Source organism: Solanum dulcamara, chromosome 10 (genome assembly GCF_947179165.1).
Source record: "Solanum dulcamara chromosome 10, daSolDulc1.2, whole genome shotgun sequence".
NCBI classification, from domain to species: Eukaryota; Viridiplantae; Streptophyta; class Magnoliopsida; order Solanales; family Solanaceae; genus Solanum; species Solanum dulcamara.
In genome coordinates, this window is record NC_077246.1 from 66,061,073 (window position 1) to 66,085,937 (window position 24,865).

At 37.3% G+C, this 24,865-nt stretch overlaps 2 protein-coding genes across 2 annotated transcripts in view; both read left to right on the forward strand.

Annotated features, from left to right (window-relative positions):
* Window positions 1-8,884, forward strand: part of LOC129870265 (DNA mismatch repair protein MLH1-like) — a 29,441-nt gene extending 20,557 nt beyond the window's left edge. The window contains exons 14-16 of the mRNA XM_055944984.1: window positions 3,729-3,897; window positions 8,217-8,377; window positions 8,663-8,884. Of these exons, the coding sequence (XP_055800959.1) occupies window positions 3,729-3,897; window positions 8,217-8,377; window positions 8,663-8,707 (375 nt within the window). The 3' untranslated portion in view covers window positions 8,708-8,884. The remainder of the gene's footprint in view (window positions 1-3,728; window positions 3,898-8,216; window positions 8,378-8,662) is intronic.
* Window positions 8,885-9,150: 266 nt separating this feature from the next.
* LOC129870266 (DNA mismatch repair protein MLH1-like) lies at window positions 9,151-11,755 on the forward strand. Its single transcript, XM_055944985.1, has 5 exons — window positions 9,151-9,724; window positions 9,955-10,127; window positions 10,715-10,787; window positions 11,108-11,242; window positions 11,350-11,755. Exons 1-5 carry the CDS (start codon window positions 9,458-9,460, stop codon window positions 11,518-11,520), a joined length of 819 nt encoding a protein of 272 aa, XP_055800960.1. The 5' UTR covers window positions 9,151-9,457; the 3' UTR covers window positions 11,521-11,755.
* The last annotated feature ends 13,110 nt before the right edge of the window (window positions 11,756-24,865 follow it).

Here is a 24,865-nt window from a genome sequence, read left to right on the forward strand (position 1 = left end):
AAGCAAACGTCTCCACAAATAGCTTCGGTTGCTCAACCTGATGTTTCTGTTGCGGGTAATTCTTTTGCATGTATTTCACAGTCTAGTACTCTTGAATCATGGGTCATGGACTCCAACGCTTCTGATCATATTTCTCGTAACAAATCACTTTTGTTTGATATTGTTTATTCACAATCTCTTCCTATTATTACTTTAGCCAATGAGATATAAACAAAACCTAAATGGGTTAGAAAAACCAAACTCCTATCTTCTGTCACTCTAGACTCTAGACTCTGTTCTTTATGTCCTTGGTTCTCCTTTTAATTTGGCATATGTTAGTTGTTTGGGGCTTGCCCTACATTGTAGCAAAACATTTTTGATGATTTTTTTCTCATATAGGACCGTAGTATGGGATAGATGATTGACACAGGACATGAGTCACAAGGCTTTACTATCTTATCTCTTCATATTCCTTCACAGCATGCTCTTTACAGATCCTCCAGACCTAATTCACAAACCCTTGGGACATCCGAGTTTATCCAAGATATAGAAGATGGTGCCTAGTTTGTCTAGTTTAACTTGGGAAACGGACCTGTGCTACATTTTCATGTAGTATTGAGGGTCGTTCAGAGTGTATTTTTTCATTAGTTCATTATGATATTTGGGGTCCTAGTAGCGTTAGTTCAATCTTACGATTTTGTTAGTTTCATTAATGATTATTCAAGATGCACTTGAGTTTATCTCAATGAAAGATCATTTTGAGTTATTTTCTATATTCAAAAGTTTTTTTGCTGAAATACAAAATCAGTTTGGTGTTTGTATTCGTACTTTTCGTAGTGACAATGCCTTAGAATACTTATCTTTCCAGTTTCAGGAGTTTATGACTCACCAAGGAATTATTCACTAGACATCTTGTATGTACACCCCTCAGCAGGATAGCATAGCAGAAAGGAAGAAACATTGAGACTGCTCGCATTCTTCTCATTGAATCCCATGTTCCGTTGCGTTTTTGGGGAGATGCAGTCCTTGCATCTTGTTATTTAATTAATAAAATGCCCTCATCTTCTATTCAGAATCAGGTTCCACATTCCATAATGTTTCCTCAGTCACATCTCTATTCTATCCCGCCTCGTGTCTTTCCGAGCACATGCTTTGTTAATAACATAGCCCCAGAAAAAGATAAATTAGCCCCTCGTGCTATCAAATGTGTCTTTCTTGGTTACTCTTGACTTTAAAAAGGGTAGTGTTGGTATTTGCCTGATCTTTGTCGATACCTTATGTCCGCCGATGTCTCATTCTTTGAATCTCAACCAAACTATACATCTTTTGATCATCTTGACTCTGCGAGGTCTCACCCATACCTCAGGTCTTACCTGTACCAACTTTTGAGAAATCTACGGTTTCTTTTACATCTTCAGTTGTAGTGCCACCACTCCTGACTTATCGTCGTCGTCTGCATCCAGCACTAATCCCGGATGATTCATGTCATGTGCTGGACCCTGCTCTTACTGCCAACTTGCCTCCTCCTAGCCAATCGATTGCACTTCAGAAAGGTATACGATCCACTCGTCATGCTAACCCACATTATACTTTCTTGAGTTATCATCGTCTATCATCACCCCATTATGCATTTGTATCAACTGTCCTCTATTTCTATTCCTAAGACTACAAGTGACGCACTTTCTCATTCTTGATGGAGGTAGGCTATGATTGATGTGATGCCTGCTTTACATAACAGTGGTACTTGGGAGCTTGTCTCCCTTCCAGCAACTAAATCTGCTGTTGGTTGTCGTTGGGTTTATGCAGTCAAAATTGGTCCAGACGACCAGGTTGATTGCTTTAAGGCTTGCCTTGTTGCCAAAGGGTATACTCAAATATTTGGGCTAGATTATATTGACGCTTTCACTCCCATAGCTAAAGTACCATTTGTCCGTCTTTTTCTATCTATGGTTGCCGTTTGTCATTGGCCTTCTCATCAGTTAGACATTGAGAATACTTTTCTACATGGTGATCTTGAGAAAGAAGTCTGTATGGAGCAACCACCTATGACTCAATCTAATTCTACATGGAACTGAAGTTCAAGATATGAAAATATTACCATAAATTGAACACATTGTATTAACTTTGAATTAAGAGAAAGAATCCCAACGCATGAAGAAGATTCAAACCAAGTCAAACTAGGATTAGATTGATGGAAATATTTGAATCAATTCCTATTTGGATTGGAATGCTACAAGGCAGCTATTTACTTCTATAACATCACAACACAAAGCTTTGGAATTTGACCACATCTAAAGAGAGAGGCATCACCGCGTCAGTGTGAAAGAGTCAGCACAAAGAGTCTTGAAGAAGTAATTGTTGCTACAATGAAAGAACCTGCTCATATCAAGTTTTATCTATGTTGTTCTTGAGTTGTAATAGTTAGTTTATTGGATTGGTACCAAAACAAGATCTTGATTACTTTCTTAGTTGATTGTAGTAAGTGTTGTTTTGTGTTTGTAAGGGACTTCATTGATAGGTTGAGTCATTGAAGAGAAGAGTTAAGGGCGTAGAGGTTGGGATTGTTCCATGGTTATGGTTTTTGCCTCTCTTGAGCAAAGAGTTTTTCTTGCTAAAATTCTTGTGTTGATTTACTTCATTCTTCAATTTACATTCTTGCATCATTGCTCAAAGAACCTGTTTCTTTGAGTACATAGGACAACCAAACTAACAGAGTTGTTTGGACATAGTTTTTCCTTTTTTGCATTTTTTTCCGAACATTTTTGGGTTATACATTGGACTGACTTTTTGGTTAGTTTTTCGGATTGGAGTTTTTCAAATTTGAAAACCTGGATTTGACTAGTTTTTCAAGTGAAAATTGTTTACCATTTTTCAACTTCAAAAATTCTTTTGTCCAAATTTCAACCAAATCTATGTCCATACGCCTAGTAAGAAAGTGCTCTGTAGGTATAAATAAGAAAATCCCCTGGGCAAAAACAAAAAGAGGGGTATCTTTCTATATGGAAATCTATTTCTGTAGTGACTTGATCAAATCTGACATTGTTTTATCCTTTACATCCTGTAAGTTGCACCAAAAAGCCAACAAACCAAATACATTTGTACTTTTAACATTTGTACAAAGATAACTTTCCCTTCAAAACACCTAGCATTTCTTTCAGTCCACAAAACCCTACAGATACAAGCTGACACTGTAACCCTCAAACTTCTTTCTGGTTTACTGATCCCAGTTTTGTCCCAAAGAGTCAACATGTCTTTCAAACTGAAAGGCTTGATAAAAGAGAAGTTGAAAATATTGAAAAACAGATTCCATAGTTGCTTCCACTGTGTAATGCAAAAAGAGATGGCTGCTGAATTCTTCCTCCTCCTTCTCTCACTACCAAGTCCCTCTTAACCAGATGAAAGGCTATTTTTCTTTATTACCAATCCATAGGAAGTATATGGAGGTATTAGGATTTGATGAATTTTAATCTAAGCATGTGATATTACAGTTGCCTTATTGGGGGATATATATTGCCTATTATTGTGGCTCTTATGGTTTCTATGTAGTTTGTGTGGATAATCAGAGTTGCTTTATGTGAATTGGCGGTAAAATTTGTTTTTTCACTGAACAAATTTATATTTTCATGAAATTTGAGGGCCATTGTTGACATCCCAAAGCTACAAATGTTGGTAGATAGGTCAAGACTAAATTGTTACTCCTTCTGTCCCATCTTGCTCAACTGTGTCGTTTTACTTCTGTTAATTTGTAGGTTGACTGGGAGGATGAGAAAATTTGTTTTCAGACAATTGCTGCTGCCCTAGGAAGTTTTTATGCCATGCATCCACCATTATTGCCTAATCCCTCAGGTGATGGCTTGAAATTCTACAGAAAGAGAGTGCTTTCAAGTGGTGGAGAAGGAACTTCTGTAGAAAACATAGGTAAGCAACTATTCTGAAAAACAAATTCCATTATGACTGGCATGTACTTATTGCAGGGTAGCAAGGGTTCCTGTTGGTCCTAGTGAAGGAGCTGCACTCCTAGTCTGCGTCATTGACAGCCAGATCCTACTGCAATTTGGCACTTTAAGAAATCATTATACTTTAGGATCGCTGGGCCCTTCTGTAAATTAACAGCTCTTTGTTTTACCTTGTTGAGATTGCCATATTCAGCATTGCCAGTGAGAGAATTAGGGATACCAATTAGGCATAAGCAGCGATAGCTGTGCTTTAAACTTCGCAACTTTCATTTTTTAAGATAGCAATTAGCTTTAATCAGCTAAATGCTATGAAACAGCTTGTATTGCAATCCAAAAGTAGAAGCCACAGGAAGATGGACCAACTTAACCAAGGATTAAAAAAAAAAGAAAGACCAACTTATAACATGCTAGCTATGTTGGGATAATATTGGAGATAGATATTCTTGTGACCTGGGCACTGTCACGATCCAAAATCGGGTAAGTGCACCGATAGGTCAGCCAACCCAAAGTAATAAAACGAAATATGAAGTAGGAACACTTGGAATAAACATTTAAGAATCAAGATAATTCATAAAACGATATTTTTCATAAAACTCATAAAATATGCGGAAAAATAGATACGACTCATCCCAAAACTTTGTGTCACTAGTACAAGCCTCTAGCGTATCACAGTTCGATAATAACTACTACATTGTCTTGAAATACAAAAGGCATGGACAAAATAAGCGGATGGGAGAGATCTAGGAAATGCGGATCAACTAAGCAGCTACCTCGGGATAGCATGCCACTTCGTTTCATACATGATTTTGGGAATGCTTGCCACTTAGTTCCGTACATAATATTAGGCAGGCGTGCCACTCCGTTCCATACATGATATTGGACAGGCATGCAACTCCGATTCATATGAAATGCAATGCATTATGTGCAGGCATGCAACTCTGATCCCAAATCAACAAATACACATTTCAAGGCAGTGTAATCATAGAGTAATGCAATCCTACAATCTTTGCCTTTTCAATGTCTTGACCCATATAAACACCTCATATCAACCCAAAATACAGTTAGGATTGCAACTATCATAAGATATTACCATAATCCGACTCTGAATCCGTTAAGGAGAGTAAATTTGTCATGGTCCGAATACGGGTCTGATGATACTCGTCTCAACCCACCGAGACAAGTCAGCCCAAAACTCAATTTAAGTGGAAATAAGCAAAAACAATATAATAGATAGATAAACACGAAAATTTGCAGAAGTCTTAGTCATTTACAATACCTCAAAGGATTGATTGTCACATATACAAACCTCTATTACAGTGAAATGAAATAAATACAAGTTTCAAAAATGTGTTTGTCTCTCAAATGGAACAAGCATGTAAAAGAAACGAGAGAGATCGCCGGCGTCAACAACTACCTCTCATGTAACTCCAAAAGCCGCGGATGAAGGAAGGAGAAATCTGAATCACTGTCTGAGCTCAGAACCTACACAGGTGTAAATAGCAAGGGGTGAGTACCAAACAACACGGTACTTAACAAGTAATACAGTAAACACATATAAAGCTAAATAGAACAGGTACTCCTGACACCCTATCCGAACCTCCATAATACAATCTGCAAGCAGAGCAGCCCAATCTAACTATTTCTATATGCAGATATAGCTCATGTAACACATAAGTCAGGTATGTTTCCACAACTCAATAGATAATGTCAATATCACACATATTTCAGTCTCAACAGCTCACATAAGAAGGGCAAATACTCAGATAGTCAAGTCGCGTTGAATGCCTAATGTGATGGTAAAATAACAACCACGACGTGTGGCACATCCCGCTTATGCAAAAATATAACAACCACAACGCGTGGCATGTCCCTCGATACAATAATATAACCACGGCGCGTGGCACATCCCCCGATGTAATAGTATAACAACCACAGGGCGTGACACGTCCTTTGAATCCTTTTTGTTTTCCTCTTTCATTATGCTGAAACCATTTCACATCGGCGAATTCATCAATTAGGATCTCAATGGTTTACATCAAGGCGAATTCATCAATTAGGATCTCAATGGTATACATCAACCCAAATGCAAATGAGAATATTCATACAATCAATGGGAAGGAATGAAGTCCAATATCATATGCAATTCATGTCGTAGATATCACAATGTAAGCTTCACAACGAGACAACTAAGTCAGATAGATCAAATAGCTCGATTCATTAGATAAATTTTCCTTTTACATATCTTCGAATGCTCAATTTCAAGTATTTTTCTGATTTGTGATCATCCCAATACCAAATTTAATCAAATCAAATAGCACGTAACAAGAATACGCATTCTACAAAGCTTACTAAGGTTTAGAGTTTCAGTTGCCTAGATATCGCACCCGACTACTCCGAAACTTGGATCTTTACCTTCCGTCGATGCTCCGAATCGTAAGAATCTAATCAAATATGAATCCCTAATCAAATTACAGAGCTAAGGACACCAAAATCATAGTTTTTGAAATCCGGGTCGAACCGACCCAAAAACCCGATCCGAAAATGAAGGCAAAGTCTGGAAATTTCTACATGAAAATGTTCCTTGGAGTATTAGGAATCTATTGTCGAAAACCATTTTGAAAATGGGGTTGAAATCACAAGGGAAAAACAAGATTTTTTTTTTAAAATCATGTTACCCATAATGTAAGAAACTTGAATATAAAATTTCATAGAAACGGAGCTCAAATCAACCGTCAAACCAACAAAATACAATTTCTTAATCTTTAGGTCCGAAATCTCCAGTTCTATGCTCAGACGTGGTTTAAACGGTGAAATAATCAACAAATCAGAAAATAAATACCAATCAGGGAGTATCATTTTAAAAAATACCAATCAGGGAGTTAAAAATCTTACCCTCGCGACAAAAATCTTGAAGATTGCCTTCCCCATTGACAAAAGATCATACTTTATACACCTAAGGCTAAAAATCAATATTCCCACATTCATAACCATGAATTTAAGTGTGACAATAATGGGTATTATTGCAAAATGACTAAATTTGAATTCGAATCACGTGCTAGTTGATCATAGGAGAAAAATACATCGAAAATTGCCTTTATTGGAGCTCCCCAAATGTTGAAAATACCAAATAGAACACGATCTGAGATTTTATCTCAGCGATTTCCGTTTTCGCGATCATTTTTTTTGCATTGCACCTACGCAAACAACCTCTCTACCTCCATGAGGTAGTGGTAAGGTCTGCGTACACTTTACCCTCCTCAGACCCCACTAGTGGAATTTCACTGGGTATGTTGTTGTTGTTGTTGGCATTGCACTTGCGGTGCCAGTTCCGCAGTTGCGGTTTCACGCATACAGTCTGATTTCTGTAGCTATGGCTTTGTGGATGTGTATCTATTTCTGTGGTCGCACCAGCGCCAACAATCCTTCCCAACACTAAAATGAGCATATTTGTCTTATACGAACTCGAAATATGACGACTCTTTATGCAATAATTTCGAAAATTACGATACAGATATAAAGGTTCAATCCAAATTCCATTTGGAGCTCATTTGCTTTAGGTAGTACCATTGAAACTCAACAACGTCGAAACACCAAACTCTGAACGAACACCCAATACTCATTTGAGACCTTCCAGACGCAAACCAATTGTGCAAATCAATCATAAAACACGATCCAGACTAGTTGGAACCATAAAATCACCCATCTAGGGTCATCTTGACCAAATGTTGACTGAAGTCAACTCTTAACTTCTAAATTTCCAAACTTCCCATATAATGACTTGAAACCCATCCGAATACCTCAGGACCCGAAACAATAGTCCAACTAACTCAAAGATGATCCTTCGGGACTAACGGAACTGGTGGAATTCCATTCGAGCTCATCTTCCTCAAATATTGACTTTGTCCAACCATTTCAACTTTTCAAAATGAATAACTTATCCAAATCTCGTCCAACCACTTTGGGAGCCATGTCGCCCATCCCTGCAAACCACAAATATTGTACTGAACCTACGAAAAGGGGTAAAATAGGCAAAACACGCAAAAATCATAAAATGACTATGAGGGTGGTTACAAATACTTTCATTTGATACTTATCTCTATCATAACACACTTGCTAGTCTAACAGTAATGACTATAATTCTGAATTCTATATATTTATGACATTCACTGAGTGTTACTGTTATTTATGTCTCCTCCCAACACATTACTATGTGTTTCTTTCATATTAATCTTGTGGATCGTTTCTTAGCTAGGACTAACTTCTGAATTTGCTGTTACTAAGAGAATGATACCATGGAGGCTGAATTTGAGGAAGCATTACTTTTGGAGGCCGAAAATGTCTGGGCTCAACGTGAATGGTCAATTCAGCATGTTCTGTTTCCCTCCCTCAGGCTCTTCTTCAAGCCCCCTAATTCTATGGCTACAAATGGAACTTTTGTTCAGGTACCATATAAGTAAAACTTTTCTTCGTTGCCATCTCTTGCTTTACATATTTTCCTATTATGATTTAGTGTCACAATCTTTCTCATTCCTATATTTCCAAAGGGCACGAATAGGAAACCAAAAAATGAAAAGGAGAGAAAGCATAAATCTCTAGTGTGGTTTTTTCCTAGCAGATATTTGATCTCTCCTCACCCGCTCCTTCCCCGTCTTTCTACTCTTCTTTTTAAAGATGTTATCTTGAGTCGCACATGTTTATGCTATTGATCATCTACTGTCTTTTTCTAGGTTGCATCACTGGAAAAGCTCTACAGAATTTTTGAGAGATGTTAAACCTAGGAGAATTTTGATGTGGCTTTCCTTGAAGCAAAAGGATGTACAAATGTACAGTTTCTGATTTGAGAATGAAATTCCCTGGCCCCTACCCCCAAAGAACCAAAGTATGAAACAGGTACAAGTTCTGTTTTTTTTGTTTTTGCCTGGGAAAACAATCCCAAGGGAAGCTTCTTGCTAGTGCTGGCTGTGAAGATGGTCAGATTGGATATGGTACACCCCCACCCCTACATCAAACGTTTTATTTGTGCTTTTCTGCATGCATTCATTATGAAAAGAAGCAAAAATGGAAGGTATGCATTGTCTCTGTTTTGCTTTATTCCACTAAACTAGTGATGAAGACATCATGCTATACGCAAGACAGCAGTTGAGCAAATAGGAGTTCAAAAGAAGCCAAAAAATCGGAGGCTAAAATTTACTTTTCTTGATTACTCAATAAACCAAAGATGCCAAAAAACCTAATCTCAACTGAAAATCAAGAACATGGTAAAAACTGATAAAATATCGAAGCAAGATGTTTCCTGACTGAGAGAATGTAATTCTCATTAGTATACACAAAAATGAAAAGAATGACTACTTCCTACTCCATGAAATTTTTGTTGGAATACAAGCACAAATAACGAAGCAATCAAGCAAATAACCAGAGCAGCGTGGCCATGCTAGTACAGCTGCAGCATGTCTGTGAAATTTTAATCTCCTTCTCCATGACTGCCCCTCCGCCACATTATTACATAGCAGAGCAGCGTGGCCATGGAAATTGAACAAGCTATTATTGAAGTGGAAATGGAAGATGAACCCATTCCAGCCTCGATTCCCCAGGAGCCACCGAAGATTCGGCGTCTGGAGGAATCTGTGGTTAACAGAATCGCGGCTGGGGAAGTCATCCAACGGCCAGTGTCTGCCGTCAAAGAGCTCATTGAGAACAGCCTGGATGCTGATTCCACCTCTATTTCCGTTGTTGTTAAGGATGGTGGTCTTAAACTTATCCAAGTTTCCGACGATGGCCATGGAATCCGTGTACGCTTCTCAGTTCTCATTCTAAACAACTTTTCCAGTTAAATTTATTTTCTTAAGTTTAATTTAAATATTCCGAAACTGCACATTTAAGTATTATTACTGAAATTGCCAAATATTTTGGGGCAGTGGAAGTACTAATACTCAACCACCGCTATATATATATTTTGACTCCTATGCTTCTCCACTGAAAGATTTTATTTTGATTCCTTTTTTATGTTTTTTTTTTATAGTACGAAGATTTGCCAATTTTATGCGAGAGGCATACAACATCCAAGCTGAGTAAATTTGAAGATTTGCAGTCCATTAGATCGATGGGATTTAGAGGAGAAGCCTTGGCTAGCATGACATATGTGGGTCATGTCACTGTCACCACCATTACTATGGGCCAGTTGCATGGATACAGGTGATATAATGTGTACAAGAGTAGTTGTTTTTCCATCCTTGAAAATGAAATACCTCACAGGAATATATGTTGTATTGTGTTAGGGAATTACATCATGCATGATAAACATTTTCATTGCGTATGATATGCTTTCCCTTAAATTTTTTTTTGTTTGTATGTAGGTTGTGCTTTTAGTAATTTCATCTTTCTTTCTCAAAGTATTTTTTCCCCGTAATGTTTTCTTTCACAGCAACTTAGTTTGCCTCGGAGTTTTGAGAGTTATTCCCTAGCAGGCTTTTGTTGTTTTCTTTTTAGGTTTCTTCACGTTAGTGACGAATGTAGCTTATTAGCTGCAGGTTACCGAACCCACTATTGTCAACATGGAACATGGATATATATGTGAAAAGCCACTAATTTATATATTCTGGACCCATGAATCAAAAGTACAATAAGTTCTGTGCTAAGAACTTTAAAGATCGAAACCAACAAGCTTATATTCTGAATGTGCCTTTGCTTCATGTTCATTTTTATCTAAATAGTCATTATATGATTTAGAGAAAAAGTAAATTGTTGGTATAACTTTTTTTTTCTTCCTTGGGATCTTCCAGGGCAACATATAGAGATGGTTTGATGGTGGATGAGCCAAAAGCTTGTGCTGCTGTCAAGGGTACCCAGATAATGGTATGATGGCAACGTCTTGTTTCCTAGATTCTATGATCGTGTTTTGCTCTTTATCTTTAAGTCCTCATATATAATTTGATGGACATTGGGATGTGGGAACAATGAAGGCAATAGAACTTTTATTTTTTAAAATGGTATATAAGACCTAGCTCAGAAGCATTCTGGCTTCAAGTTTGATTAAGTCTTTATTTTTCTATGAAAAAGCTTAGTTCCACTAATTGAACTGTCCTTAATTCGGAAGTTCATTAATACTTTCTCTGTTTATGTGTGAAGCTATAATAATTGCTACAAGAACTTTTGCTTGGTTGTTTTTTCCCCAGATTGAGAATTTATTTTATAACATGGCTGCGCGAAGGAAAACCCTTCAGAATTCTGCCGATGACTATCCAAAAATTGTTGACCTTATTAGTAGGTTTGCAATTCATCACACACATGTGAGCTTCTCTTGTAGAAAGGTTAGTTGTTTGACAATGTTATGTTCCTTTATTGTTTTTATTACTTATTCTCTCGTGTTCAAGCACATGTTTAGAAATACATCACTTTAGAATTTCTTTGTACACAGCATGGAGCTGGTAGAGCAGATGTTCACACTCTCACTACTACTTCAAGGCTTGATGCAATTAGATCCGTTTATGGAGTTTCAGTTGCTCGAAATCTGATGAAAATCGAAGTTTCTGATACTGGTCCATTAAATTCAGTTTTTAAGCAAGGTGAAGCACTCAACACGTTTTGAGCTTCGCTTCAAGGCTTTAGCATGCCTTTGATAATACTGGTTTCATGCAGAAAATGCAAAGTCAGAACAGAGTGGGTATCTTTCAAAATTAGAAAGGTTAAAGTGGTCTGGCTAATTTTGTATAATATTGACTTGAGATAAGTTTAGAAGTAACACGGTCAATGAGGATTCATATAGCCGACTCCAACTTGTTCAAGATTGAGACATAATTGTGGTAGAAAGATTAAACAATAGAAAGGCCAAATGGTCCAGCCAACATGAAAATTCACACAGAAGGTCTAAGAATAACCCTCAGATGAAAACTCACCCGTAGAACGGTAGAAGATATGATCATAAGGAAATGACATTGATTTCGTCAGCAAGGGTAAATTGTAAAATAAAATAGAGAAACACACTATAAGGGCCCAATTTTTTGAAAATAAAAACAAAAAGAAGAGAGAAACAGAACCTATGGAAAACTAAAAACACAGCGAAAATTGCCTGACAAAGAATGATGAGATCAGATAGGGTTTGAGTTCAACTCTGGCCAGGTGGAGTCAACTTGCCAGGTAGAATTCCAATCAACACATTTTTTAACTTTAACTTTAATGACTAATCGTGAATCCACTATCCTAAAATAGCCGACAAGGGCCCCTATGGTGGTACATGGTTAATGCAATATGAGACTTTATTTATGGACCCCTTCGGTCGAGCCTCCATCTACATGCTACATTCGGTGCTAGGTCAAGTCCCGTGGAATAACATTTAAACATCAATATAGCATAAGCATTATATAACTTTAACATTAAAACATCAATCGGTGGATAGCTCGTTAAATCCTTTCATTTGATTCAATGCGAGAATTATCCTTTCACATTGAAACCTTACTTTGGCTAAGAAGCCCTTCATCAATCAATCATTTCATAAAAACTCCCATTCATAATCATTTCTTCAAAACATTCATTGGAGTCCACTTCATTTCAACTTTACTTCATCATAAGAAACTAGGTGGGTTCATTTGGTAAAAACCTTTCAATGCCTTTAAAGAATTCTTGCATGCATGAGAGTAAGGGAAATGCATAAAATACACATTCTTAAAGCAACCCACCATATATGTCTTAAAACTCTTTTCAAGCCTTCATATAGGCACTTTAATAACATCATAACTTCATGAAATCAAGAGTCAATATCCATCAATATATGTAAAGAAACTTCAAATAAATCATAATCTATGAATTTAAAGTTATCATGTAAAAGCCCATAAGATTTCATCATCTTGAATTGAAATACTAGGTTGAGAAAATATTTGGGCTCCATGGGTGGAAGGACTCATGGATGAAAACCCACATACCTTGATTGAATTCACTAGGAATTGAAAAAGAACCTTGATCAAATTGGAAACCCTAGCCTGAATTTTGAGAGAAACCTTGAGGGACCTTGTGAGTTCTTGCCTTGGAAATTTTGAGAGAATGAATTGAATAGGAGGGGGTCTTGAAGAGAAGAGTGTTTACAAACTTTAAACTTGTCCATAAAAGTGTCTAGATTCATTGACCCAAATTTTGGAAAAGACACAATTGTCCTTTTAAATATGGAAATTGGCCCTACGGATACCCTTATAAGGGTCGTCGACGTAACGACGAGTCGTCCAAATGACTTGTCCTGCAGGCCTAAGAAAAGAGCCTAAAACATAGTCTCTGAAGTTTATGAACGACCATAAAACATAGTCCAAATGACCCGTTTTGCAGGTTTGAAAACTTGAAAATACACTAGCCTCTGAAGTATTAGGACTGGTGATTCTTACGACCCGTCATTGCTTCTACGAGCCATCCTGTCAAGTCATCATCCTGGTCTTAGGGAAACATTGAACAAAGCCCCTGAACTCTGGTTGACGAGGGATTTCTATGACCCGTCTCCTTGGGGACGACTCGTCTTGGAAGATCGTAGAACCTCTCTTGAGGAAACTTCAACTTTTGTTCGAAGGGTCACTCTACGACCCAACCTTACAAGCCGTGGGAATCTCTATGAGCCGTAGAGGTACTCACTCAAACTGATGGGTTCAAAATTTTGAGACTTTTCTCCTTAGTTCCAACTTTTCGACTTACGAGGCCTTACATACAAGCAACTCATAGGAAACATCTAGCATCCCCGCTACATAAAACCTATTCCCAACAACACTCATGCAATGCACTCAAGCTCTAACCAACTCACGAGGATTACTTCATGACACTGTCCTATCCATAACTTAATTAAATCAATGAAAATAGTCATAGACCAGTCAATGTAGTAACCAAACAACACAATCACAGTGCCCTCACTACAAAGAAGTCTCTCATCAGTGTATATAAGAAAAACAGAGAGTGAAACAAGATTACTCGCACTCTCAAAAGAAGCTCAACAATGCACACGTAAAGGCCATAGGCCTACCCTTATTTTCAACACTTCAACTCTTGAATAATCTTTTTAGGATCACAATAGGATTTTTTAGGCTTGTAACATAGGCTAGGGATCAGGTAAGGTACATTTAAGGTAAAATTGACTACTTTGCCCTTTCAAATGGTACTTTGACTTAGCTACTTGTATTCAACCCCCAAAACTCTTGTTGTTCCCTTATTCCCTCATTCTTTCTTCTCGATTATGGTTTCCGCTTTTGTTCAATCTTTTTCTTTCTTTATGACTCACTTTTGCACTTATTTTCTTTTTCATTTACAACTAGAACCTATGCTTTTATTTTGTTCCCTTTCCACCATTCTTTTCATACCCTAACTTTTCTCCTTTCCTTATGGTAGCCACCCTCAACTTAGACTTTTGGCCTAAGTTGAAGTACATAATCACCTAGGAGGGACTAGAGCTAAGATAAAGGTTCATAAAACTGATTCTCCTTATATAGACACTCTCAACTTAGACTTTTGGCCTGAGTTTAGGTACACATTGTCCTTGGAGGGACCAGGAAAATAGAGATTCACAGACAATAAGGGAAGGAGAATTTTGGTTAATCAAAGAAAAGGTTCACTAAAGCTCAAACTTTTGGTTCAAAGGTTACAATTTCATTTGGTTGGTTAAATTTAGGCTAAACGACTCATTATCAACTAAGGCCTATAATCCTATCCTAATCCAGCTATCCAGTTGTTTTAATGAGACTAACCAGACAAGTTCTAGCTTATAAATGCATCAATCAAACTATATAAATTTATCTCACATACACATGGCACTGATCTTATGCTCTTTAGCCCTAATCAACATAGTCATAACTAGGAAATCACCATGTACAATGTTACAAAGATCCTAGCAAATCAGTTATCACATTTGAGATGCAATCACACAATCATTCACAAATTTTTGAATGGGGGGCATTTTTTTCTTTACTTTGACGGGCATACTACAAACTCCTATAGACACTTGTATTCATACAAAAAACCTAAACATGCCAGTTCTACTAGATAATAAACCTTCAAAGAAAAGAAACATGGCAAGAAAAATTCCAAAGGGTTTCAGGATGCCCCACTTTCCATTAAAATTTGTGCATTATCCCCAATGCACTCAAAAACACCAAAACTGAAAACAAGGGAAGTGATCACCTGCGATGCCCTAGGCATCAGTAGTAGGTTATATGACTACTCGAACTTCATCAAGTATCCACATGGGTTGCCTCCCATGAAACGCCTGATTTATTGTCATGATACGACCTAATGTACTTGATTACTCAGACTTCAGCAAGTTTCCACGTGGGTTGCCTCCCATGAAGCGCCTAATTTAACGTCGCGGCCCGAAGTAAGTTACTTGATCACTCCTTGATTAGGGTTTGCACTAACTTAAGCCTTGTAGTAACCAAAAACAAAAATAAACAGTAAAACTAGGAAATGGTTCTATTTTGATAATATTCAATTATACCTCTCTAAAGAGATATAGACGATTGTTAGCAGTATATTTTACCCAACTAAGAGTCGGGGTCGAACCCACAAGGAATAGGTTGAAATAAATCTATTAGCTATCACTATTCAATCGTAGTTACTACTTCTCGAAAATAAACTTGCATAATGTAAAAGTGGGGGGTTTGGTTGTGTTTCGGAAACAAGATAATAATGCAGTGACAAATAAACAAGATCGAAGTTGAAAACTATATAAAGACTAGACTAGGATTGTGTTCCCTATGACTTGTAAGTTAATAGACTAATCGTATTAATGATATCGTTCATTGTATTGCATGCAAAATCTAGCGAGTTTGGTAACATCTAATTCACCTCCTGATCCTTCTCAGACGTATCTCATTCATCTCCTCTCGGTCTCAGAATGTATATTTTACTAACCCTCGCCCTTGATCTCAGAATACTATCTCCTTCCTGTCTCAAGTAACTTAGACAAAGTTTATCCCTTCTTTCGAAGCCAGACTCTTCGAATTACTGTTATAATAGTCTTTTCCTAATCACTACCTCCCTACCGTTCAAGAAATGAATACGGGAATGTTATTATAATTCGTGCACTCACTAAGGAAGTATTTTTATTAAGGAAATCACAATACATGCAAAAACAATTCACAAATATCAATCCTACGTTTGCCTATTCTAGTTAAATCGTCATGGTTCCCACAACCCTATTTGTGGGATTAGCCTTGCATAATTATGGTGAATAACTCAATAAAATATGAACAAATCATGTATTGGAAGGCTTACAAATAACAATGAATCAAACTCACAATAAAAGAAGAAGATTTAGATTTAAATCACAAAACTAGAACTCAAAGAATCTAAGTTGTGTGTCCAGTAGCTTTTGATCAATGAATCCAACTCTAAATTATAGTTTTTAGTCGTGTATTCTAGCATTCAAACAATAGGAAAAATGTGTAAAAAGTTTAAGAAAGGTGTAGCCTAAAAATATAACACAAGAGGGTAATTATAGAAACCTAAAATTAATCCTAAACGAACTTGGAAATCAACTTTGTTTTGGACATTGATGGTGCTGGATGGGAGCAACAACGGCTAGTGGTGGACTTCCTTGGTCATTTCCTTAGCATTTTATGTCTGACCATCCCACCATGGGTAGTGGTGAGGACCACGGCTCATGGTGAGGCCATTGGTGGTCTCCTTGGCCATGCTGCTCCTTGCTTTGGCTCTTGGTGCTTGCCTTGTCCTTGACCATTCTTCCCTTGGAATTTTGATGACTGGAAACACCCCCACGGTGCCCATCATGGCCAGTGGTGAGGACCACAACACGTGGTGAGGCTTCTTTGGTGTGAGCCTTAGCCAATTTCTTCGCAACCTTCTTGGGAGCCTTTTTCACGAATGAAGGAGCTTCTTCATGACTAGTATTGCACACCACGGTCTGTGGTGGATGTATTGGTGTGCATACTTGGTCAAAACATGGTTCTTCCACCTCCACATGTCCAGTACAATGTCCGTTAAGGTCCGGTGAAGTTCATTCATTAAGTTCTCCTTTCACGTTATCGCGAAACCTTCCCAAACTCAGGTCAACCTAGAACTTCTTACATATTTTGCTTTCCTTTTGACCTCACCTCAACACCAAGATACCAACATTCTTCAAGTCAATCAAATTTCCATATGAACCATGCCAAATAACATCAACCCAAGCATGCTTCAATTTTCCTGAAAACAAACTAAAAACACATATCAAACTAACAAAATGCGCTTGAAAACTTACAACAACTCCTTGTTTTGGGCATCGTAAATGCCGTATTTTGGAGACACATCAACTCCCTCTATGACCTATCTCTACGAGTCTAGAAATCTATACGAGTCATAGGATGAGTCGTAATATTGTGTCCAGTCAATTCTTTTAAAGATTTCTCTTTAGTTTCAATTTTTTGACTTTCGAAGTCTTACAATATCTCCCCCTTGAGAATATTTATCCTCAAATGAGATTAAATTATCATAGGAAGAACATGAAAAGGGGACTCGCAACCCAACATGAATATAATGACACTTTAAAATGAATAGAACATGAAAATCTCAACTCAACATAAAACATGGCTTTAAAAATCAAATTTCATGAGCATGCATGCATATGAATGACATAGGAAGAACTGAATATGTAAAAGTTCAATTAGCTTGAATAAGAACAACTTACTACATTAGGCTTTAGTATAGGAAAAGAGGTACGGCTATCATTTCATCATATCCACCTCTGATTCCTAAGTAGCACTATCTACGTGTTGAATCCTCCATAATACTTAGACGGACACAACTTCTTTGTTTCTTAGCTTCTTAACTTGTCGGTCTAAGATCTCCACTGGAATCTCCTCAAAAGTCAAATTCTCTTCAATGCTTACATCTTCCAATGGTACAATGAAATTTGGATCACCCACAAACTTCCTCAACGTAAACACATGAAACACCGGGTGAACCATATCTAACTCAAATAGCAAATCTAACTCATAAGCCACTTTACCAACACGTCTCAATATCTTATAAGGTCCAACGTACCTTGGACTCAATTTCCCTTTCTTGCCAAAATGCATTACACCTTTCATGGTTGAAATCTTAAAATAGACCTAATCATCTACTTCAAACTTAAGGTCTCTTTTACTAACATCTGAATAAGACTTTTGATGACTTTGAGCCATCTTAATTCTCTCCCTTAAGAATTAGACCTTTTCCATGGCATCTATTACCAAATTTGGATCAATTAAGGCCATCTCACTTACTTCAAAGCATCCCATCGGGGAGCTACATCTCCTCCCATACAATGCTTCGAAAGGCGTCATTTGGATGCTAGAGTGATAACTATTATTGTAGGCAAACTCAATCAATGGCAAATTCTCATCCCAACTCCCTTTAAAAATTAATAACAGATGCCCTCAATATATCCTCTAGAGGATGGAAAGAGGTACGTAACTTAACCTTTGTACCAAGACCGCTTTGAAATGACTTCCAAAAGTGCAAAGTGAATTACCTCGAACTGATATAATGGACAAGGGAACACCATAAAGTCTTACCAATTCACAAACATACAACTTAGTATAATCTTTGACACCATAAGAAGTCTTAATCGGTAGAAAATGAGCCGACTTAGTCATCCGATCTACAACAACCCAAATGGAATCATATCGCTTCTTATTAAGAGGTAAGCTCGTTACAAAGTCCATATTCACATCTTCCAACTTCCAAGTAGGAATTTCAATATCTTGGGCTAGACCTCCCGGTATTTGATGCTCAACTTTAACTTGTTGGCAATTTGGACACTTAGCTACAAATTTTGCTATGTCCCTTTTCATACCATTCCACCAATAAACTTCACTCAAATCATGATACATCTTGGTGCGCCTGTTGATGATCTCTAGATCCTGTCTCTGCATCATGAAATGATGCAGGTCCAAATGGAAGTCAGTACATGGAATGTATGAGTATGTAATATGACTGAATGAAACATGCATCAAGGTAGAATAACATCAACTCAAGTAAATCAATCAAGACTAAGAAACTCAATTAAGATGTCATAAGTCTAAAGCAAGAATAAAGTTTAGATAAAGACCAATCATGTACAATTCAATCAATTCATAATACTATCAAGACCTATATGGGAGTTTCTCTTATTTGAAAATAATCACTTATGAGCCAGTGATCGTACAACAAGCTCATTGTTGTTGCCATAATCACCCAATACTTTGCCAGGGTAAAGGAAATCATCTAATCAATCAATCAAATCCTACCTTTTCAGGACAAATAAAGGAAAGCATCCGACTTTAACGGTTCAATCCTCTGCTATGCTGGCTACGTTATTATAGGATTTTACTCTCACCCAATTCGGTGTTCGATACTCCTCCCAAGACTCAATGTTCATTAGACAATCAATTTCAATCAACCAATCAACAAGTCTCATATGGACTCTTATTAGTTCATCAGTTATATCCAACAATCTTCCAATCATTCCCAATCATTTATTTAAGAGTAGTTGGGACAATCATTATGACAACATTTAGTTGAGACCATTCAATTGGGTTCAATTATGAAAATATAAAGGACTATCAAGTTCCATCAGGACTATCATTATGCTCACATCCTAATCACAATCAAGCATTCACAAGTTCAAGGCTCTAGACTCAATCCTTAGGCATATCCATCTAATATTAGTCAAAATATTATTAGGGTTTATGAAATAACTAGTTTAAATCATTTGTTCAAGAAACAAGTTCGTAGAAAACATCAATTTTGCAATATTATGTAAAATATGTTAAATTTAAGGAATTTCTCAAGAAACACAATCATGGGATTCCATTCATTCACAACTTAGAAGTCATTGGATCACCTAACTCTATAAAATCTCATATCAAGACCCGATCGGTAACGAAGGTTTCAACTCAACTTTGTACTAAGGGATTCTTGTGACCTTAATTCATCTCAAATCTATTATCACGCTAAGGAATTGACCGTAATACTTATTTGCAAAGTTAGAATCACTTAGTATAATCTCATACGTATAAGAAAGATGATCCGAGTCTTAGCTTAGAAAATTTCACGGTGTTACAGATTATGTAGTTACACTAATGAATAGGTAGGGAGCTAATAGATTTGTCAAATAGCTCTACAATCTTCTTTTTTTTTGTGGCATATTCAAATTCCAACTTGTCATTAAATAGTAAATATAACTTTTTAGGCTTTTAATTTGTAGACATTAGGTTACTCAAAGTAACAATAAATCAAATTTATGATCCAATATCACATGCCAATCTTTGTACCACAAACTGAAAAACTATAATGGAGGGGAAATAATTTTAAGGTCCTACGGAATTTAATTAGGACTCTGAAAACGAAAGGGGTCAAATTTATTTCAATATCAACCACCCAAATTAACAATCATTCTAATAATGTTGATAAATGAATATTCCATTATGTATATCTAGTTGTTTATTTCTACTTTTATAAAATTTACATTCTATGAATTCAAAAAGCTCGTAGTTGGACTTTGAGATAGGCCCGTCGGTCCGTCTTAGGTGTGATCTCGTTCCTTCTGTTGGTGGTGCTTTGTTTTAACTAAATAGTTAGATTCTTTTTGTTTGTACCAGTTCTGAATTAGCTATTCGACACCGGAAAAGGCCCCCGAAGGAACCGTTCTCGGATGCACCAGTGTCATGGTGCCCGGGTGCATGGCGCCTGTATACCACAACAAAAGACCACCATGGTAGGTCACTTATAGATGTCTAGCATTTGACATCGGCCCCTCACGCCTCGTCTACAGAGTGCGTGGAGGGACATGTGCTTCTTTTAAGATGAAGAACATAGCGAAATGTGATCGACTCGGGGCGTGGAATAGCCTGGATTGGGGGGGGGGCAGATGCCAGCGCATAGGCGATCTCGACGACGCCTAGGCTAGGCGCACATGCGACACACACACATGTGTGTGTGTTAAAAAATACTCGGTGAGATTAACCTAATGTGTGCATATTGCATCTACCACTGATATACGGGGTATATCCAAGATTTGAATGTTATGAGTTCAATGTTATATTTAAGATTTTTTATATTGAACCCATTATATTTTTAAAATTAGGAATTCAACCCTACTACTTTTTGTTGTAATAATTTTTTACATATAAATTTATGCTGCACATATAAAAATGTTGAATTCAATCGAACCCTGCTGGTGATTAAACGCTATATCTGCCACAAATTAAAGTCTATATATACTTGAACTTAACGATCTATATGCTTTAATATAGAGCATATTTTGCCTTCAGGAACAGAATATTCTGTTTTCTAACAGTGAATTGTTATTAAGGAATAGTGTGTTGGTTATGTGAATGAATATTTCATTCTTTGGGCATCTCAGATTTTGGAATTTGAACATCATGTTAATGCAAGGACCACAGATTTATATAGTATAAGCCCAATATACATAAAAGAAGATATGATCAGTTAGTGGTGGTATTCGAGATGTGAAAATAATCTTTTGCAGAAATGTAGGATAAGTTTAATTATAATATGTATTTATGGTCTGATCCTTTATCGAATCATGCACATAACAGAAGCTTAGTTTACCAGACTGCGAATGAATGTATTCCTTCCTTTATATTGTTGGGGGGAGGAAGCACCACAACTAAAGTTTGATATGATGAAATAATTAAAATAAATTGGACACGAGAATTTTACGTGGAAACCCCTCTAAATGATAGAAGGAAAAAACCACGGGGTAGAAGGATCTCACTATAAAAATATGGAGTACACAGCTCTCAAATACAAGGAGAAAACAACAATTAACACTTCTCTCTTGTAAAAGGAACAACTACTAAAGAGGACACTCAAGACTAAAATATTTATCTTGATGTATAACTCTCTTTGTATTCTTACTCTCTCTTTCTGGGATGAGATAAATGAGGGCAAGAGGTCTTCTATTTATAGAAAACTAGAAACGCGTAAAATCCGCGTATTGAACCTCCCTTTTTGACTACGCTTTCAAAACGCGTTTTGTTCCTTTTTTGACTACGCGTTCAAAACGCATTTTGTTCCTTTTTTGACTACGCGTTCAAAACGCGTTTTGTTGACTACGCGTTAAAAACACGTTTTGACTATCTTGCATTCTCCCACTTGAAGATTTAATTGAGAATCAATTAAGTCTTCACACCATCCTTTCTACCCAATTACTGCAATGTTACGTTTCTGCTAGGCCAATAGAAGATCGACACCATATGAACATGTTACTGTTGATCGACTTCGTAAACATATCTGCCAGGTTGTCATTAGTGTGAATTTTCTGAATATCTACACTGCCTTCTTCCACCTTCTCACGAACAAAGTGATACTGAACTGATATGTGCTTTGTCCTTGAATGAAATGCCGGATTCTTTGCAAGATGCAAAGCGCTCTAACTGTCACAAAATAGAGCAATCTTCTCTTGTTTGTGCCCGAGCTCCTCCAGTAACATTTGTATCCATATTGCTTCCTTGCTAGCTTGTGTAGCTGCTACATATTCTGCTTTCGTCGTAGATGTTGCCACGATAGATTGCAGTTTTGAAACCCATCTTACAGCTCCTACAGCAAGAGTAAACACATAACCTGTGGTGGACTTACGTTTATCAAGATCACCTACATAATCTGAATCAACATATCCTTTAACAGTAAAGTCTGATCCTCCATAACACATTGTAATATCTGAGGTACCCTTGATGTATCTCAGGATCCTCTTAACAGTATTCCAATGCTCTCTACTAGGATTAGCCATGTATCGATTAACCACTCCCACTGCTTGTGCAATGTCAGGTCTTGTACATACCATGACGAACATTAAACTTCCCACTGCTGATGCATAAGGTACTCGAGACATCTCCATCCTCTCTGCTTCATTGCTAGGACACATACTTGAGGATAACTTGAAATTAATAGGAAGTGGGGTAGAAATTGACTTACAGTCTTGCATCTTGAAGCGTCTCAAGATTTTCTTCAAGTAGTTCTTTTGAGAAAGCCAAATCTTCCTATTATTTCTGTCTCGGTGAATTTGCATCCCTAGAATCTTGTTTGCTGGTCCCAAGTCCTTCATTTCAAACTCCCTAGCCAACTGTGCCTTTAAATTTGTGAGACGATCTTTGTTGGGGACTGCTACCAACATGCCATCAACATACAACAACAAAATAACAAAATCTTCATCACCAAATCTCCTGTAATAAACACAAGGATCTGAACTATGTCTGTTGTATCCAAGGCTTATAATGAAGGAATCAAATCTCTTATACCAACATCTCGGCGCCTTTTTGAGACCGTATAGAGATTTGTTCAACCTGCAAACCAAGTTCTCTTTTCCCTGTTCTTCAAAACCTTCTGGTTGGAGCATATAAATTTCTTCTTCAAGTTCTCCATAAAGAAATGCAGTTTTGACATCTAACTGCTCCAAGTACAAGTCAAATATAGCACACATCGCCAGGACCACTCGAATTGTTGTGAGTCGAACCACCGGAGAAAATATCTCATTGAAGTCTATACCTTCTTTCTGAGCGAATCCTTTCACCACCAATCTTGCACGATACTTCTCCACTTGATCATTACCATTGCGTTTGATCTTGTAGACCCATTTGTTTCCAATGGCCTTTCTTCCTTGTGGTAATTGAACAAGATCCCATGTTTTATTTTTATGAAGAGCTTCAATTTCTTCTTGCATTGCTGCCACCCACAGAGATGATTCTTGGCCTTTCATAGCTTCTTGAAAGGTTGAAGGCTCTCCATCTTTTGTTAATAGACAGTATGCAATATTACTCTCCATAGAATAATCTGAGTGCCAAGTTGGTTCTCTTCTCTCCCTAATTGACCGTCGAACTTCTGTAGTTTCGATCTCAGCTTGCTCTTGTTCTTCGTGCTCTGGTGCTGCTTCAGAAGAAACTGAAACTTCTTCTATTTCTTCAACTTCAACTGTAGTAGTCTCTGATTTTTCTTTTGAAGTGCTACCTTCTTTTGCTTGTATCTTGTTTTCAACAAATACAACATCCCTGCTGATTACCACCTTGCGGGCTGTGGGATCCCACAAGCGATACCCCTTGACTCCATCAACATACCCTAAGAAAATGCATTCCCTGGATTTTGGATCCAACTTTGATTTTTCTTGGGTGTTGTACATAACATAAGCAGGATTTCCGAATATATGTAAGCGAGAATAATCAGCTGGTTTTCCTGTCCACATCTTCATTGGCGTTTTCATATCAATTGCGGTTGATGGTGACCGATTGATCACATAACAGGCGATTTTGACTGCTTCTGCCCAGAATGATTTTTCCAACCCTGCAGTTGCCAACATAGCTCTTGTCCGTTCCAATAAGGTTTCGTTCATCTGCTCTGCTACTCCATTTTGTTGTGGAGTATATGCCACCGTGAACTACGTTTAATACCTTCTTGTTTACAGAAGTTATTAAATTCATCACCAGTGTATTCTCCTCCATTATCTGTCCTCAAACACTTGATCTTTTTCTCAGATTCAAGTTCCACCCACGCTTTGAATTCTTTGAAAAATGAAAAAACATCTGCCTTCCTCTTGATTGGATACACCCAACTTCTCCTGGAGTAATTGTCGATAAATGACACGAAATATTTCGCTCCTCCTAGAGACTCCACCGGTGCTTGCCAGACATCAGAGTGAACCAGATCTAGTATTTCCTTGATTTTAGCAAAGGAACTGCTAAACTTCAGTCTATTTTGCTTACCGGTAACACAATGCTCACAAAAGGGTAGTGAAACCTTTTTGAGCCTTGGAAGAAGTTTTTGCTCAGCAAGAATCTTCAAACCTCATTCTGACATATGGCCAAGTTTACGATGCCACATCATCGTTGATTCTTCAAATGAACTTGCTGACGTGGTTGATGCTTCTCCTTCTTGGTGTGTTTCACCTTTAAGCACATATAGATTTGCAGCAAGTTTTTCTGCTTTCATCACTACAAGCG